Genomic DNA, 16,836 nt, shown 5'->3' on the forward strand with positions numbered 1-16,836 from the left:
CTATCTAGCTCTCTCTTGAAAGCATCCAGAGAAACAGCCTCCACCGCCCTCTGAGGCAGAGAATTCCACAGACTCACCACTCTCTGTGAGAAAAAGTGTTTCCTCGTCTCCGTTCTAAATGGCCTACTCCTTATTCTTAAACTGTGGTCCCTGGTTCTGGATCCCCCAACATCGGGAACATGTTTCCTGCCTCTGGCATGTCCAAACCCTTAACAATCTTATATGTTTCAATAAGATCCCCTCTCATCCTTCTAAACTCCAGAGTGTACAAGCCCAGTCGCTCCATTCTCTCAGCATATGACAGTCCTGCCATTCCGGGAATTAACCTTGTAAACCTACTCTGCACTTCCTCAAAAGCAAGAATGTCCTTCCTCAAATTAGGGGACAAAAACTGCACACAATACTCCAGGTGTGGTCTCACTAGGGCCCTGTACAAAAGAAGGACCTCTTTGCTCCTATACTCGACTCCTCTTGTTATAAAGGTCAACATGCCATTCGCTTTCTTCACTACCTGCTGTACCTGCATGCTTACTTTCATAGACTGATGTACAAGGACCCCCAGATCCCGTTGTACTTCCACTTTTCCCAACTTGACGCCATTTAAATAGTAATCTGCCTTCCTGTTTTTGCAACCAAAGTGGATAACCTCACATTTATCCACATTAAACTTCATCTGCCATGCATCTGCCCTTTCCCCCAACCTGTCGAAGTCACCTTGCATTCTCATAGCATCCTCCTCACAGTTCACACTGCCACCCAGCTTTGTGTCATCTGCAAATTTGCTAATGTTACTTTGTAGGAAAAGGGATTTAAGGCAAAGTGTGAATCTGAACCTTGTAGAATATTTAGCAGCACAGCAAGAGACAGACCCTCCAGCCCACAATATCCATGCTGAACATGATGCTGAGTTCAACTACTTCACTGCTCACTGCTGGCACGCGATTCATGAAGGAAATTCAGGAGCGGATGCATATTATATGGTAGGACACAGAGTGCTTGAGTAACTCAGCAGGTCTGGCAGTCAGCATCTCTGCCGAACATGGATACCCATGCTCCTCAGAGATGCTGCCTGACCCATTGAGTTACTCCAGCACCCTGTGTCCTTTTGTGTATTAACCAGCATCTGCAGTTGTGCATGGCTCCCTGGTTACAGGGCTACCGCACTTGTAATGAAGGCTTGCCTGAGATGACATTGCACTGAATATCTTTGTCAACCTCCAAATTATTTTTCAGTGCCATGAACCTTGACAAATTTGAGAAAGGCCCTCGGGAAATATTTACTCCAGAGATACAGAAGGTAAGCTCCTGCTTGATCAAGGGTTGCTCTTGTGTTTTTGTAGTTTGTGTGTGTACAGCTGACATTATCAACGAGCGGCAGCAACATTGGGTATTAGTTCTTTTTATCATATATCAGATCGCAGTTGTATCAAAGTTTTCGATTGGGGAAAATGGTCGATAAGTAAACCCTTGTAATATCGGCCCTCCATATAGTGGACTTGTGTTATAGTTTGACTCCCGTACTCCGCCACCTCTGCGGCGGGAGCTTCTGGTTGGGGGAGGAGAGAGAGCGAGCGGCATGAAGGTGGCGTGAGAACTGGACCCGTCCTTGGAGCACCGTGTGTGGGGCCGGTGGCTCTGCTGCTCTCCGTCTGTAGACCCCCCACCCCCACTCAACACCACGTCTCTTCCCTCTCCCTGCCCTGGGTTAAGCTTCACCCACCTCACTCTGTTATAGCGGACAATCGGCAATAACGGACACCATCCCCCACCCCGTTATCGCCAGGGTTCACTGCCATTCATTTAGTACAATGCCAGTTCTCATCCTATCCAAAGTCAGGACTGTAAATCTAAAGGGCCTGTCCCACTTTCACGACCTAATTCACGAACTTTATTACACGTGGACATTTTTCATCAGGCTAGAAAAACGCCCCGACCTACTTGATGCCACGGGTACCTACGACTAGCATCACGACCTCCTACGACCTCGTGACGACCTCGTGACGACCATGCTACGAGTCTGAGTTAAGGACAAACTCGGCAGAGGTCGTGAATTAGGTCGTGAAAGTGGGACAGGCCCTTAACTTTTCCCGATGAGCTGAAAATAAAAGTCACTAAACTGGAAAGGGTGCAGCGAAAATTCACAAGGATCTTGCCAGGACTCGAAGATCCGAGCTACGGGGAGAGGTTGGGCAGGCTGGGACTTTATTCCTTGGCGTGCAGGAGGCTGGGGGTGATGTTATAAAGTTGTGTAAAATCATGAGGGGAATAGATAGGGTGAATGCAGAGTCTTTTACCCAGTGTAGGGGAATCAAGAACCAGAGGACTTAATGGCCTGTCCCACTGTACGAGGTAATTCAAGAGCTCTCCCGAGTTTAAAAACAAATCAAACTCGTGGTACGTACGTAGAATGTACGTGGCGGGTATGTCGGAGCTCGGGGACGTCTCTCAGCGGCTCGTAACGCTAACGGCAGGTCCTCGGGAAACGCAGTAAGCTCGTGAATATTTTTCAACATGTTGAAAAATGTCCACGAGAGCCCCGAATTCCTACGCGCGGCTATTACCGTAATTCCCCGAATTCGAATCAAGGGAGCACTCTTGAATTACCTCGTAAGTGGGACAGGCCCTTTAGATTTAAGTTGAGTGGGACATGATTTAATAGAAACATGAGAAGGAGCTTGTTCACTCAGAAGGTGGTGGGTGTATGGAACGAGCTGCCAGAAGGAGGTAGTTGAGGCATTTAAAAGACACATAGACAGGTACATGGAAAGGAAAGGTTTGGAGGGATGAGGGTTAAATGTGGGCATGGAGCTTAGAGGGGCCATGTTGGTTCACTGACAGAGGTTCTGTGAGGCCCTCTCTCACTGTTCTCCCTCCATGATCAGGAAATTCCTGACCCAAAATGACACCTGTCCATTCCCTCCTCAGATGCTGCCGGACCCGCTGAGTTCCTCCAGCACTTTGTGTTAGCGTTTTGGTTGGTGACCAATTATCAGAACTGAAACTCGGTGATGCACGACCCGACACAAGGAACTGCGGATACTTGTTTAAAAAAAAACACAAAGTGCTGGAGGAACTCAATGAGTCAGGCAGCATCTCTGGAGAACATGGACAGTTGATGTATGTGTCAGGACCCTTCTTCAGAAACAAATGGAAATTATGTCCAGTTTGGTTTTGGCTGCTTTCTTAGGTTAGTTTACGTTTGTTAAATGTCACATGTACTGAGGTACAGTGAAAAGCCTTGTTCTGCATGTTATCCAAGCAGATCAGATAATACCATAAATCAATACAATCCAGTCAAACTAGTCAGGTAGAGCAAAGGGGAAGGTACTGAGTGTAGAATATAGTTCTCAGCAATGTAGCGCATCAGTTCCAGAGACAAAGGTAGACAAAAATGCTGGAGAAACTCAGCGGGTGAGGCAGCATCTATGGAGTGAAGCAACGGGTGACGTTTTGGGTCGAGACTTTTCTTCAGACTGATGAGGGGATGGGTGGGGTGGGAAGAAGAAAGGAAGAGGCGGAGACAGTGGGCTGTGGGAGAGCTGGGAAGGGGAGGGAAAGAGAGAGAAAGCAAGGACTACCTGAAATTGGAGAAGTCAATGTTCATACCGCTGGGGTGTAAACTACTCAAGCAAAATATGAGGTCCTCCAATTTTTGACGGGACTCACTCAGACCGTGGAGGAGGCCCAGGACAGAAAGGTCAGATGCAGAATGGGAGGGAGAGTTGAAATGCTGAGCCACCGGGAGATCAGGTTGGTTATTGCGAACTGAGCGGAGGTGTTGGGCGAAGCGATCGCCAAGCCTACGTTTGGTCTCACCGATGTAGAGCAGCTATCCAATGTCCAATGTCCACAATCAGGTAGAGGTGAATTGGACAGTACCCTAACTTAGGGAAGGACGGTTCAGAAGCCTGATAACTGAGGGGAAGAAGCTGTTCCTGAGTCTGGTGGTGCGCGCTTTCAAGCTTCTGTACCTTCTGCCGGACGGGAGCGGGGAGAAGAAGGAATGTCCGGGGTGGGACAAGTCTTTGATTGTGTTGGCTGCTTTCCTGAGGCAACGTGACGTGTAGATGGAGTCAATGGCGGGGAGTGTGGTCTGTGTGACTGGACTGGGTCACATCCACAACCCACAATACCCATTAACCCCTGATTCGCCTCTCCCTGTGTGCGGTGTTTGCTGTGGGTGAATGGTCAGTTGGAATCAACTGCTCGATAATGGCCTTTAGATGTGTACGTTAAGCTGCCAGACCGCCTGACATTGTTCTCTTTCTGCCCGGCAGGACTTGCTTGTTCTTGAGGAACAAGAGGTAAGTGTGGTGAATGTGACTGGGCCTGTGACTGTTGTCTCTGTTAGTTGCCGTCACTGAGCTGACATTACTTGAGAGGGAGGGGTGTTGGGAGGAAGGGGCAGAGTGGCAGAGAGGGTGGTGGTAGGGGGGGGGGGGGGGGTGGTTGGAGGATAGGGGAGGGTGCATTGGGGGGGGGGTGATGGGCAGTTAGTGGTGCTCAGGGAGGGAGGAGTTGCAATGGGATTGAGAAATTATGGGGAGGGGGGAATACAGGGAGTGTCGGGGTCACGTGTAAGAGATTGATTACAGGAAGGAGATGGGAGGCAGCGGAGATGGAGTCCATGAGGAGGGAAGGGTATGGGAAGGACTGGGAGAGGGCAGAGGAGGATCGATGGGGCAGATAGTGTGGAGACAGTGGGAGCGTGGGATTATAGGGGGAGAGGGGCATTACTGGGTGGGGGACAGAAGAGGTGACGGGAGGGAGGGGCTACAGGTTTAAAGGGACAAGATGGTGACAGGGAAGGGGTGTACTTTAAGGGGACGGGTTAGAGAACAGTGGGGAATAGTAGAGGGGGCAGGAGCCGAGGGGTAGAGGGAAAGGGGTTTAATGGGGAAGGAGATGGTGCAGGGGATATAATGCAGACAGGGGTTGCTGTGAATGGGTTGTGGAGTATTAAATTGAATGGATACTTTATTGTTACACATGACAAGTCACAGTGAAATTCTTAGCTTGCACGCCCAAGGTATGTAAATAGTGGCTACATAAAGGGCATCGACAACGTCACAAAGTTCCCCGCGCCAGGCCCACCGTTTTTCACACCTGTCCTATCCATGGATCTCCCCTTGAGCAAGTGAAATACACCAACTGCTGAGGGTTAATGATTTGAGTCCTTGTGTCTTATGATGGATCGAGACTTCAGCAGAGGGGTTCCAGAGTGAGGGGGGGGAAGCGGAGTGGAGGTGGTGCTTCAGCAACAGGCCGGTTTACCGTGTTGGTATGAGAGAGCGGGGCCCAGTCTGTCACAAAGGGGTGAGCGGGGCAGAGGCACGTGAGCAACTTAAAACATTTTCACCCGTTCCCTGGGGAGGGAGGAGGGGGGGTTGGAGGGCACACACGCGGAGAGAGGGGTACAGTGTTGGGGGAGGGGGAGTGGATGGAGGGGAGAGACAGAGGGAGAGAGGGAGGGCTGGGGCTCAGGAAAGAAAGTGGCTACAGGGAGGGGGGGGGGGGGGGTGGGTATGAGACGGGGAAGCCAAGGCTTTGGGAGGGAGGCTGAAGGAAGATAGTGTGGGGAGAGGGCAAAGGTCAAATGTTGGGTTGGTAGTGCGGAGGGAGGGCAAAGGTCAGATTGGGAGAAGGAGTCCGGGGGAGGGGTGGGGTTAGAGGACAGGGTGAGGATTCATACAGGGGGTCATGAGGGAAGGTTACAGTGGCGGCGGAGCTGTTTCTTGGGGAGTGGGAGACATGGGGTTCAGGCTTGGACCTGGGGAGGTGGAGGTCTAGGATGAGGAAGGGGCTAGAGGCCTAGTCTAGGTTACAGAGGGAGAGAGGGAGGGCAGGTGCGTGGATATGAAGGAAAGGAGCGCTTACAGGAAAGGACACAGAGTGCTGGAGTAACTCAGAGGGTCAGGCAGCAGCTTTGGAGAACGTGACTGGCGACATTTTGGGTCGGAACCCTTCTTCAGACTGATTCTAGTCGGGGAGTGAAAGCTGGATGAGAGGAGGGGGCGGGACAAAGCCTGGTGAGTGAGAGGTGGATGCAGGCGATCAAGAGGGTGGTGAATCTGTGGGATCTGAAGCCAAGTCATTGGGTATTTTTAAAGCTGAGCTTGATAGGTTCTTGACTAATACGGGTGTCAAGGGTTACGGGGAGAAGGCAGGAGGACCCAGTTGAGAGGGAAAAATAGATCAGCAATGATTGAATGGTGGAGTAGACTCGATGGCACCAATGGCCTAATTCTTCACCTGTGTCTTAAGGTGGTGGTTGGGGTGGGGAGGGGGGGGGGGGGGTTGATTGGCAGTTGGTTGGACAAAGACTATAGTTGAAAAGCCAAATAGTGTGGCACGGTGGCGCAGCGCTAGAGTTGCTGCCTCACAGCGCCAGAGAACCAGGTTCGATCCTGACTACGAGTGATGCCTGTACTGAGTTTGCACGTTCTCTCCATGACCTGCGTGGGTTTTCTCCAGGCGCCCCGGTTTCCTCCCACACTCCAAAGACGTGCTGTTATGTAGGTTAATTGGCTTCAGTAAAATTGTAAATTGTCCCTAGTGTGTTAGTGTTAGTGCGTGGGGATCGCTGATTGGCGCAGACACGGTGGGCCGAAAGGCCTGTTACCACACTGTGTTACTCAACTAAACTAAACTAAACTAAACTAAAATACAAAAGAAAACCAACCAGTTGCTATAGTTCTTTCCTTTTGGCCAGCCATGTCACCCAGCCAAGAGCCGGCTCTGGAAGGTGGGGGTGGGGGGGATCTAATATTACATTTTCCTGATGAAATTCCTTGTATGTTGCAAAACATACTTGGCGGATAAAGTGTGATTCTGATTCTGATTCTGATTCTGATTCTGATATTGGACGCCACTTCTCCCCCTGGTAATCCATCAAGATTGGAGCAGGTGGGCTGAAGGGCCTGTTTCCACGCTGTATCTCTAAACTAAACTAAATCAAATGGTGTGAGATGAGATCAGGAGTGGAGAGGCGAATGCGAAGCCAGTGGAGAGGGTTGGGAAGGGACGGGGTGGTGATATATAGATGCTCATCCAAGTGGAGCACAGGTGGGGGGTACAGAGGGGGACAAAGAGGAGGTGGGTGTAGGAAGGTGCTTGTACTTACAGAAGTAGAGCATACAATGGAGCGCTCCAACTTTGGCAAGGTCCTGCATTTTCCTATCAAAGTGTTAGTGCAAACTCCTGATGTATTTGGTTTGAACTAAACAACACCATGGCAACAGGCAGCCGTCCAAACCCAGGATGATAGCATGAGCTCATTCTGGAATATCTCTCATCTCATCAACACCATAATGTGCCCTCATGGACAAACTTCCACACTGTTAATCTTGTCCGCAATGTGTTTAGTTTAGTTTAGTTTACAGATAGATACAGACTTCGGCCTACCAGAGTCTGCACTGACCAGCGATCCCCGCACATTAACACTATCCCACACACACTAGGGACAATTTAAAAAAAAAATCAATTAACACCAAGCCAATTGACCTACAAACCTGCACATCTTTGGAGTGTGGGAGGAAACAGAAGATCTCGGAGAAAACCCACGCAGGTCACGGGGAGAAGGTACAAACTCCGTACAGACAGCACCCGTAGTCGGGATCGAACCGGGGCCTCTGGCGCTGTGAGGCAGCAACTCTACCGCTGCGCCGCTGTGCCGTTCTCCAAATAAAGCGGCTCTGTTTAGAATTTTGTAAACTGCTGGGTCTCAGTTGCAACGTTCCATTCCCCCTCCACGCTGCATGTAATATAAATACCAGTACGTGCACACTGTTGCAAAACGCAGCATGTTTTTATTGTTTGACCAGGGCTCGGTGAACTTCAAGTTTGGAGTTCTGTATGCAAAAGATGGCCAGCTGACAGACGACGAGATGTTCAGCAACGGTAAGTGAATGCGAGTGCGTGCACCGATACTATGTATATGCGTGTGCGCACGTGCATGAGTATGTGCACCATTAGTGTGTGTGTGTGTGTGCATGAGTGTACAGGTATGTGCATGTGCATGGTCAGTGTGTGCACAAGTGTGCCAGTGTGTGCACAGTTAGTGTGTGTATGTATGCACAAGTGTGTGCGCATGGTTAGTGTGTGGACACATATTCACACACGAGTGTGTGTAGCTGTGCACAGTGAGTGTGTGTATACATTTGTGTACACATGCTTGTGTATGTGTGCATAGTGGGTTACATGTGCACACATGTGTGTGTGTGCACGATTAATGTGTGGACATATATGCAAATGCAAATGAGTGGTGTGCATGTTGACATGGTGTGTACATGTGTGTGCGAGTGCACATCTGTGTGCAGTCAATGTGTGTGTACATGTTTATGCATGTATGCACATGTGTGTGTATTTGTGCAGAGTTAGTGTGTGTAGTTGTGCAGGGGTTGCATGGAGTGTCTATGCACGCCTGTTAGTGCGTGTTCCCGTGTGTGTGTGTGCACGAGTATGTCTGCATGTGTGCTCAGTCGGTGTGTGTGTGTACAAGTGTGCCATGTATTCACAAGTGTTTATGTATATGCATTGTTGGTGTGTATACATGTGCGTGCACAGGCACGAGTCTGTGTGTGTGCTCAGCGTGTTTGTGCCATGCTTGCACAAGTGTCTGTGTGTGCATGTGTGTCTGGTTAATGTGTGCGTGTGTGCACAAGTCTGTGTGTGTGTGTGTGTGTGTGTGTGTGTGTGTGTGTGTGTGTGTGTGTGTGTGTGTGTGTGTGTGTGTGTGTGTGTGCACATGTGTGCATGGTGTATCTGTGCATGCCTGTGACCAGAAGGCATAGCTTTAAGGTGAGAGGGGCAAAGTTTAAAGGAGCTGCGTGGGGCGAGGAGATTTTTTCACACAGAGGGTGATGGGTGACTGGAAGGTGCCGCCAGGGGTGGTGGTGGAGGCAGAGACGATAGTGGCTTTTAAGAGACTTTTGAACAGATACATGGATATGCAGGGAATGGAGGGGTGTGGATTATGTGCAGGCAGAGGAGATTAGATTCACCTGGCATCATGTTCATCACAGACACTGTGTTGCACTATGTTCTGTGAGCCACAAGCTTACACGATGCTTCACGTCTCTTGTACTCCCTTATTTGGTGCATTTAAATGTCCAAAAAGCGTTCAGTCTGAGTCGTGAGTTCACTCAATGATAGACTATTCGCTACTCTCTCGGCCGGCAAATTCAAAGACCTGCCAGGCATCTTGTCATTCAAGAACCTTTAAGAAAGTAGACAGCAGAATTGCTGACTTGCAGCGCTTGCAGCACCAGAGACCCGGGTTCGATACTGACTACGGGTGCTGTCTGTACGGAGTTTGTACGTTCTCCCCGGTTTGTCAGAGATCGTCGGTTTCCTCCCACACTCCAAAGACGTACAGGTTTGCAGGTTAATTGGCTTGGGTTTGTATACTTGGAAAAGTGTAAATTGGTCCTAGGGTGTGTAGGATAGTGTTAATGTGCAGGGATTGCTGGTCGGTGCGGACTCGATTGGCCGAATGGCCTGTTCCCGCGCTGTATTTCTAAAACTAAAACTAAGCTATAGATCTCGGGTATTTAAGTAAGATTGGAATGTCCATCAACAAATTATTGCAGTGTTTGTGTGTTTGTGAGTGTATGTGTATGCGTGCGTGTGTATGAGTATGTGTGTGAGTGGGTGTGTGTGAGTTTATGAGTGTGTGTATATGCGTGTGTGCGTGTGTGCCTCGGTGTGTATATATTTGTGTATATATGTGTGTGTGTATATGTATGTGTGTATTTGTGTGTATCTGTATGTGTGTGCATATTTGTGTGTGTGTGTGTGTGCCTGTGTGTGTTTTTGTATGTGTGTGTGAATGTTCATAAGTTCATAAGTGATAGGAGTAGTAAGCCATTCGGCCAGCTAGTCCACTCCGCCATTCAATCATGTCTGATCTCTCTTTCTCTCCTAGCCCCATTCTCCTGCCCTATCCCCATAACCCCTGACACCCGTACTGATCAATATCCGGCTTAAAAATACCCATTGACGGCCTCCACAGCTGTCTGTGGCAATGAATTCACCACCCTCTGACTAAATAAATTCCTCCCCGTCTCCTTTCTAAAGGTACGTCCTTTAATTCTGAGGCGATGGCCTCTGGTCCTAGACTCTCCCACTAGTGAAAACATCCTCTCCACATCCACTCTATCCAGGCCTTTCACTATTCGGTAAGTTTCAATGAAGTCCCCACTCATTCTTCTGAGAGTTCCAGTCAGAACGTTTGAAAAACCAGGGCACATGAGGAACTGATCCACCACCCTGTGGGGTGTGTGTGTGCTACTGATGATATTATAACCAGTCAGTTGGACGTAGGAACAAGGAACTGCAGATGCTGGTTTGCCAAGGAAAGACATAAACTGTTGGAGTAACTCAGCAGGTCCGGCAGCGTCTCTGGAAAACAAGGACAGGTGATGTTTCGGGTCGAGACCCTTCTTCAGACCCATGTTTGACCTTCATTTTGTCCATCCCTTAGCCATGGTCTTGCCCCTTACCCCACCCTGAGCTCCATATAGATTCATTGATGGATGCTGATCAGAAAGAGACCCTTCAGCCCATCGTGCCAGTACTGTTAGTCTTGCTGGGTTAAGAATTGGCTCAAACGTTGAGGGGGTTAACAAATTTGTTACACGCAGAAACGCTAGTAGGGGTACAATAGGCAGTGGTGAAGAAGTCCATCGGTCCCCATGCCATTTGAGACTAGGGTCGAAGGCTCAAGTTCTGGTCCACTAAACAAGACGAGTAGGAACAAACTGCAGATGCTGGTTTAAATCGTAGATAGACACAAAATGCTGGAGTAACTCAGTGGGACAGGCAGCATCTCTAGAGAGAAGAAATAGGTGACGCTTCGGATCGAGACCTTTCTTCAGTCTGAAATGTTTATGGCCCTGTCCCACAGTACGAGTTCATTCCAAGAGCTCTCCCGAGTTTAAAAAAAATCAAACTCGTGGTAAGCACGGAGAATGAACGTAGCGAGTTCGTCGGGGCTTGCGGACGTCTCTTAGCGGCACGTAACGCTAACGGCAGGTACTCGGGAAGACTCGCTAACGGCAGGTAAGCACGGGAAGACTCGTGAAGATCTTTCAACACGTTGAAAAATGTCCACGAGAGCCCCGAGTACCGACGAGTGGCCATTACCGTAAATCTCCGAGTTCGAATCAGGGCAAACTCGGGAGAATTCTTTGAATGAACTCGTACAGTGGGACAGGGCCGTACCTCTTGACATGTTCTTGAATTGTTCACTGTATCGTGTACTCTCCATTTTCCAACACCACCATAACATAATTTTGCAAAGTGTAAACTGAGGGATGAGCATGAGCTCCTCCTATGCTTTGCTGACATATCCCTTGTCCATGCTCAGATCAATATTAAAACCCAAAACCAGGGGATGTAAGAAGGGTCTCGACCCGAATCGTCACCCATTCCTTCTCTCCAGAGATAATGCCTGTCCCGCTGAGTTACTCCAGCATCTTGTGTCTACCTTCACTAAATAACATGGGTAACTTGTTGATGTACATTCAACTCTTACCAAAATAACTGCGATTCTTAAATTTTACTTCGGAGTCACGTGAGTGATTCCGTGAAGAACCCGTTCAGCACGCATGCGCGGCATTACGTCCAGCAGAGCAACAGCGGCAGGCAGGAGTCGGGCTCTCCCGCTATGGAGGTGAAAGAACGGGACCGTTAGGTAAGCTGACGTCGGTTTCCTTCACAGGGAGCCTTCTGCTGTCCGGCAGAGAAGAAAGGCTCTGCAACAAACCTGTCCCCCGCTCGACTCCACAGAGGAGCGTTTGCATCGCGGGGGCAGCAACGGAACATACCTGTCCCCCGCTCGACTCCACGGAGGAGCGTTTTCCATCGTGGGGGCAGCAACAAGGTGGTAGGACCGTTTACCTGGTGCTCCGCTATCCCGACACCGCGCCGAGCCCAGCCCCGCTAGCGCCTAAGCAGCGGGCTGGAAGTAACGCCACGGAGGCGTCCGGCCGGTGGCTCCGACTTATCGGACGGGATGTCTTTCCACCCGCCCTGGAGGAAAGACAGCCGCCTGCACAGATCTGCCCCCGCTCAACTCCACGGAGGAGCGTTTCATCTCGCGGGGGCAGCAACAAGGCGGTAGGACCACTTACCGGGCAGTCCGCTACCCCGACACCGTGACCGAGCACAGCCCCGCTAGCGCCTGACCAGCGAGCTGGATGTAAAAGCCAAGGAAGAGGCGTCCGGCCGGTGGCTCCGAATTATCGGACGGGGACGTCTCTCCACCCAGGCACGGGAGAGACAGCCGCCTGAGCCGCATGGAGCGGCTCTTGGAGCAGGAGCTCCAGCGAGGTGTACCCCAGGAGGGGTGCTCTCGCAGAGGGGGTCAGGCACTCCCTCCACAGTGCTTTGTGCACTGTCCATTGCTTCCTCCTTTCCAGAGGATAGCTTTGGTGACCAGGACTGGGCTGGTCAAGAACAGGGGCAATGGCTGAAGATCTCGGGAGTATGCAAGGGGTGCAGGAACAGGAAGAGCTGCTAGGTGTGGTGTGTGGTGGACAGCTAATTGGAAACCCCTTGTGCAGGAGGCGTTAAAAGCCTGACTACAGCCATCACATCGTTTTTGCCTCGTTCCATGGACAAATACGGAGATGACCACAACCTTCGTAAACAAGTCATAAGACCCCAGCCACTGAGCCAGACCCACTGCTCTGTGGCAAAAACCTCACAAAGCATATGAAGGACATGCTAAAGGTTTTACAAAACTTTCGGCTCATGAGGGCAGGGCCGGGACGAGTAACCAAAAACAGTATCCCTACGCAGCAGCACCCCATCGCACCCATCAGTCAACGTCTACCATATCGGACTGATGAAAGCTCGGGGTCCGCATCTATCACCGAAAGTCTTATTTAGACCAGGGCCCATGGAAAATGTGCCACCCCCCAACGTCACCGCCACGTCAGACGACGTGCAACACTCGTTGGACCGGCAGGAAACAGAAGAATACCCATAACCATGGAGGTAGGTGGGTCTGGTTCCTACCAGTATACCAAGAGCATACCAACACATGGGAGTCTATCACGACCCCAGTGATCAGTATATACTCAATGGCATTAGTGAATACAATTCATACTAGAAAAAATTGAAATTGAATGCTACCAGGTCAACATTCACCCCCAGAGGGTCCCCTTTTTCCTCTCTCCATTAAAGAAACAAGAGGGACAAGCTGAACTGGCTCCGGTGAGACTTACAGGCTGCTGTCACCACGGCCACGGAAGTACGGCTGAACTGGGACTAATTAAAAAGGGGTGGCCCTCATAAATGGCGCCGGGGGTGGAACGCCGACACCGAACCCGCAGACGGTCATGGGGAAACCTGAACCTTTGCAATTCGTATCAAATATATTCACTAAACCCTAAAAAGATGGCGGATGTCCCATCATCATTGGCTTAACTTCACTAAATATGTTTGTTAAGTATATACATTTCAAAATGGAACCGGTTGTTACTGTCAAACAACTAAATTCCAAAGGATACTTCATGGCAAGCATTCATCTTAAAGATGTTTACCATTTAGTACCATTCACAAACATCATCGCAGATACCTGAAATTTAACTGGATGGGGCAGCTATAGCAGTTTAAAGCGTTACCCAATGGGCTCACATCAGCCCAAGAGTGTCACCCAGACACTAAAACCAGCTCTGGCAATATTCAGAAGACAAAAACATATTGTCATGGCATATCTTGATGATATCCTAAATGGTAGGCAAGACCATGAATTTGACTATGTTAGCTGTTCAGCTACCAAACAGTTATTCGAAACCCTGGGGTTGTCTTACATCCAGATAAATCTAAGTTGAAGCCATCCTCTATCATGGACTACTTGGGCTTCACAATTAATTCAGTCTACGTGACTGTAACATTGCCAAGAGACACATAGTTGAATTGGCACAATCGTCAACAAACTACCAACTACTCGACAAGTAACAGAGTAATTGGGATAATGGTAGCAGCATTTCCAGCTACATAATTCGGACCTTTGTACCAAAAACGACATACAGGTCATTATGGTTGTTTCATGAAGTTACCCACTGAAGTAATATCAGAACTACAGTGGTGGGCAAAAAACGTTTGACATAGGTTCAGCCTATTATCATCACTAACCCTACGTCAGTTATCCAAACAGATGCCAGTGCTCAAGACTGGGAAGCACCTAACTCTATATCCAGCACAAGTAGTAGATGAACTAACCCAGAATCATCATTACCACTTACACTGGGCATTAATTATCTAGAGATGTTTTCGGTGACTTTTTATGGTTTAAAAGCATATGCATAAATATGCATCACTTGCATGTACGGTTGTAAATAGATAACACTACGTGGTGGCCTACATTAACCATATGGGCGGCATAAAATCGGTATCATGCGACAAGTTGGTCAATACAGTTTGGCAATGGTGTGTCCAAAGACATATTTGGCTATCAGTAACTTACCTACCAGGTAAGCTAAATACAGTGGCAGACACCAGATCACGTAAATTTAATGACAACATCGAATGGATGTTAAAACCCCCAAAATATATATTTTTCACAAAAGTTATCAAGCAATATGGCACGCTAGATATCGATTTATTTGCATCTAGGCTAAATCACCAGGTACCTATGTATGTCGCTTGGGAACCAGACCCTGAGGCAGCAGCGGTAGATGCGTTTGCGCTGGATTGGGGAAATTTTTCTTCTCTTCTGCCTCATCAGTCGGGGGCTACGCACAATACAAATGGACTCTGCTGCAGGTATTTTGATAGTACTCAACTGGCCTACACAGCCATGGTTCCCAATACTCCATGACATGGTTGTTGGAACTCCGATGGTATTCCCCAGTGACCCAGAGTTATTAACACCCAGTGTTGGGCACAAGCCACCCATGCCATGAGAAAATCAAACTTCTGGGTTGCAGATGCTGCACAAACCACTTCTGGGAATGGGATTATCATAACAAACCGTCAACACCATGTCAGCATCGCTCCGAACATCCACTAAAAAACAGCACTTGTCCAGCATCAAAAAACGGGAGAAGTACTGCTTGGATACAGGGACCACCTACTCAACCGCTGCAGTTACCAATGTACTGGAATTCCTGGTGAACCTTCACCACGATGAAGGACTTCAGCTACAGAACCATCAACACAGCTAGAATTGCCCTGCTTGTCTATTTAAAACCAGCTCCAGGACAACAGGCCATGGGGTCCCACCAGCTGGTGGTCAAACTAATCAAGGGTATTTACAACTCTAACCCCTAGACCAAGGTACACCCATATATGGGATGTCAGTGTGGTCCTGACATACCTCAGGGGATGCCCACCAGCCAGATCCCTCAACCTGAAACCATCTATGCTCAAAACACTCATGTTGATGGCACTTGTAGCTGCACAGAGGGTCCAGTCACTACACCTATTGCGACTGGACACCATGCTCACAGCTCCAGACCAGATCTCTGTCGTTATCCAGGGAATGATCAAACAGAGCAGACCAGGAACACCTAATCCAGTCGTGGAATTCCGGGCTTACCCGCCAGAAACACGGTTATGTGCCATGACCCTATTATCCTACATAGACACAACCAAAATATTCGAGGGAGATGAAAAGCCTTGTGGGTCAGTCATAAAAAACCTTATGGTCGGGTGACGAGCCAAACCATTTCGAGATGGCTCAAGCAGGTGCTAAAAGCTGCTGGGATAAAAACTAACATGTACAAAGTTCATTCCACCAGGGCAGCATCCATGTCGACGGCTAAAAGAATGGACGTGCCTATAAACCACATCCTGGCTACAGCAGGATGGTGGGGGGTAAGACCGTTCAGAAATTTTATAATAAGCCGTTGGCAAAACCTCTTTTATTTGCAGGAAAGATTTTACAGACTGCAAATATTTAATTTAAGCCCAGGGGAACAATTTAATTTCTTTGTTGTTATTGTTAAAAAATACCATTGTGTTTTTCTACAAACAGATTCATTGGTTGGCCATGATAACACAGTTCCTCCCTCAAAGACTTCGGCAGTGATGTAGCAATAACTGTTACACGGTTTGAAATGACAGAGCTTTGAAATCTTCACGGAATCACTCACGTGACTCCGAAGTAAAATAGTAAGATTAAACGAGAACTTACCAGTTTGAAGTTTGATCTGTATTTTATGAGGAGTTACGATGAGGGATTACGTGCCCTCCGCTCCCACCCTCATTAATATGGGTCAAATTCATAAACTGATGTCTCCTTATCTTTACTATGTTTACTTCAATAACTGTGTCTATCTGTGATTCCACACCGCTGCTTTGAAGTATGCTGCGCATGCGTGCTGAACGGGTTCTTCACGTAATCCCTCATCGTAACTCCTCATAAAATACAGATCAAACTTCAAACTGGTAAGTTCTCGTTTAATCTTACTATTTTATTGCTTAAATGCATTCCAGCATCTTTTTTTTACCAATACAGCATAGAAACAGAAAAAATATTTCAATGAATTGTTACATCAAAGCAAACAACTCCTGATCAGGGGCAAGATTGGGAGTTGTGTTGCGGGGGAACGTAGTTTAGTTTAGTCCATAGACAATAGGTGCAGGAGTAGGCCATTCGGCCCTTCGAGCCAGCACCACCATTCAATGTGATTATGGCTGATCATCCCCAATCAGTACCTCGTTCCTGCCTTCACCCCATATCCCCTGACTCTGCTATCTTTAAGAGCCCTATCTAGCTCTCTCTTGAAAGTATCCAAAGAACCAGCCTTCCCCGGTTGGGGGAGGCCGGTGAAACACTTTTTCACACAGAGAGTTGTAAGTCTGTGGAATTCTCTGAGGCAG

General features: G+C 48.7%; 1 protein-coding gene across 1 annotated transcript in view; it reads left to right on the plus strand.

Moving 5' to 3' along the window:
• garnl3 (GTPase activating Rap/RanGAP domain like 3) overlaps nucleotides 1-16,836 on the plus strand; it is a 266,990-nt gene that overhangs the window by 165,764 nt on the left and 84,390 nt on the right. The window contains exons 7-9 of the mRNA XM_055659725.1: nucleotides 1,234-1,297; nucleotides 4,278-4,304; nucleotides 7,824-7,899. Of these exons, the coding sequence (XP_055515700.1) occupies nucleotides 1,234-1,297; nucleotides 4,278-4,304; nucleotides 7,824-7,899 (167 nt within the window). The remainder of the gene's footprint in view (nucleotides 1-1,233; nucleotides 1,298-4,277; nucleotides 4,305-7,823; nucleotides 7,900-16,836) is intronic.

The sequence above is a fragment of the Leucoraja erinacea genome, chromosome 31, assembly GCF_028641065.1.
Source record: "Leucoraja erinacea ecotype New England chromosome 31, Leri_hhj_1, whole genome shotgun sequence".
NCBI lineage: Eukaryota > Metazoa > Chordata > Chondrichthyes > Rajiformes > Rajidae > Leucoraja > Leucoraja erinaceus.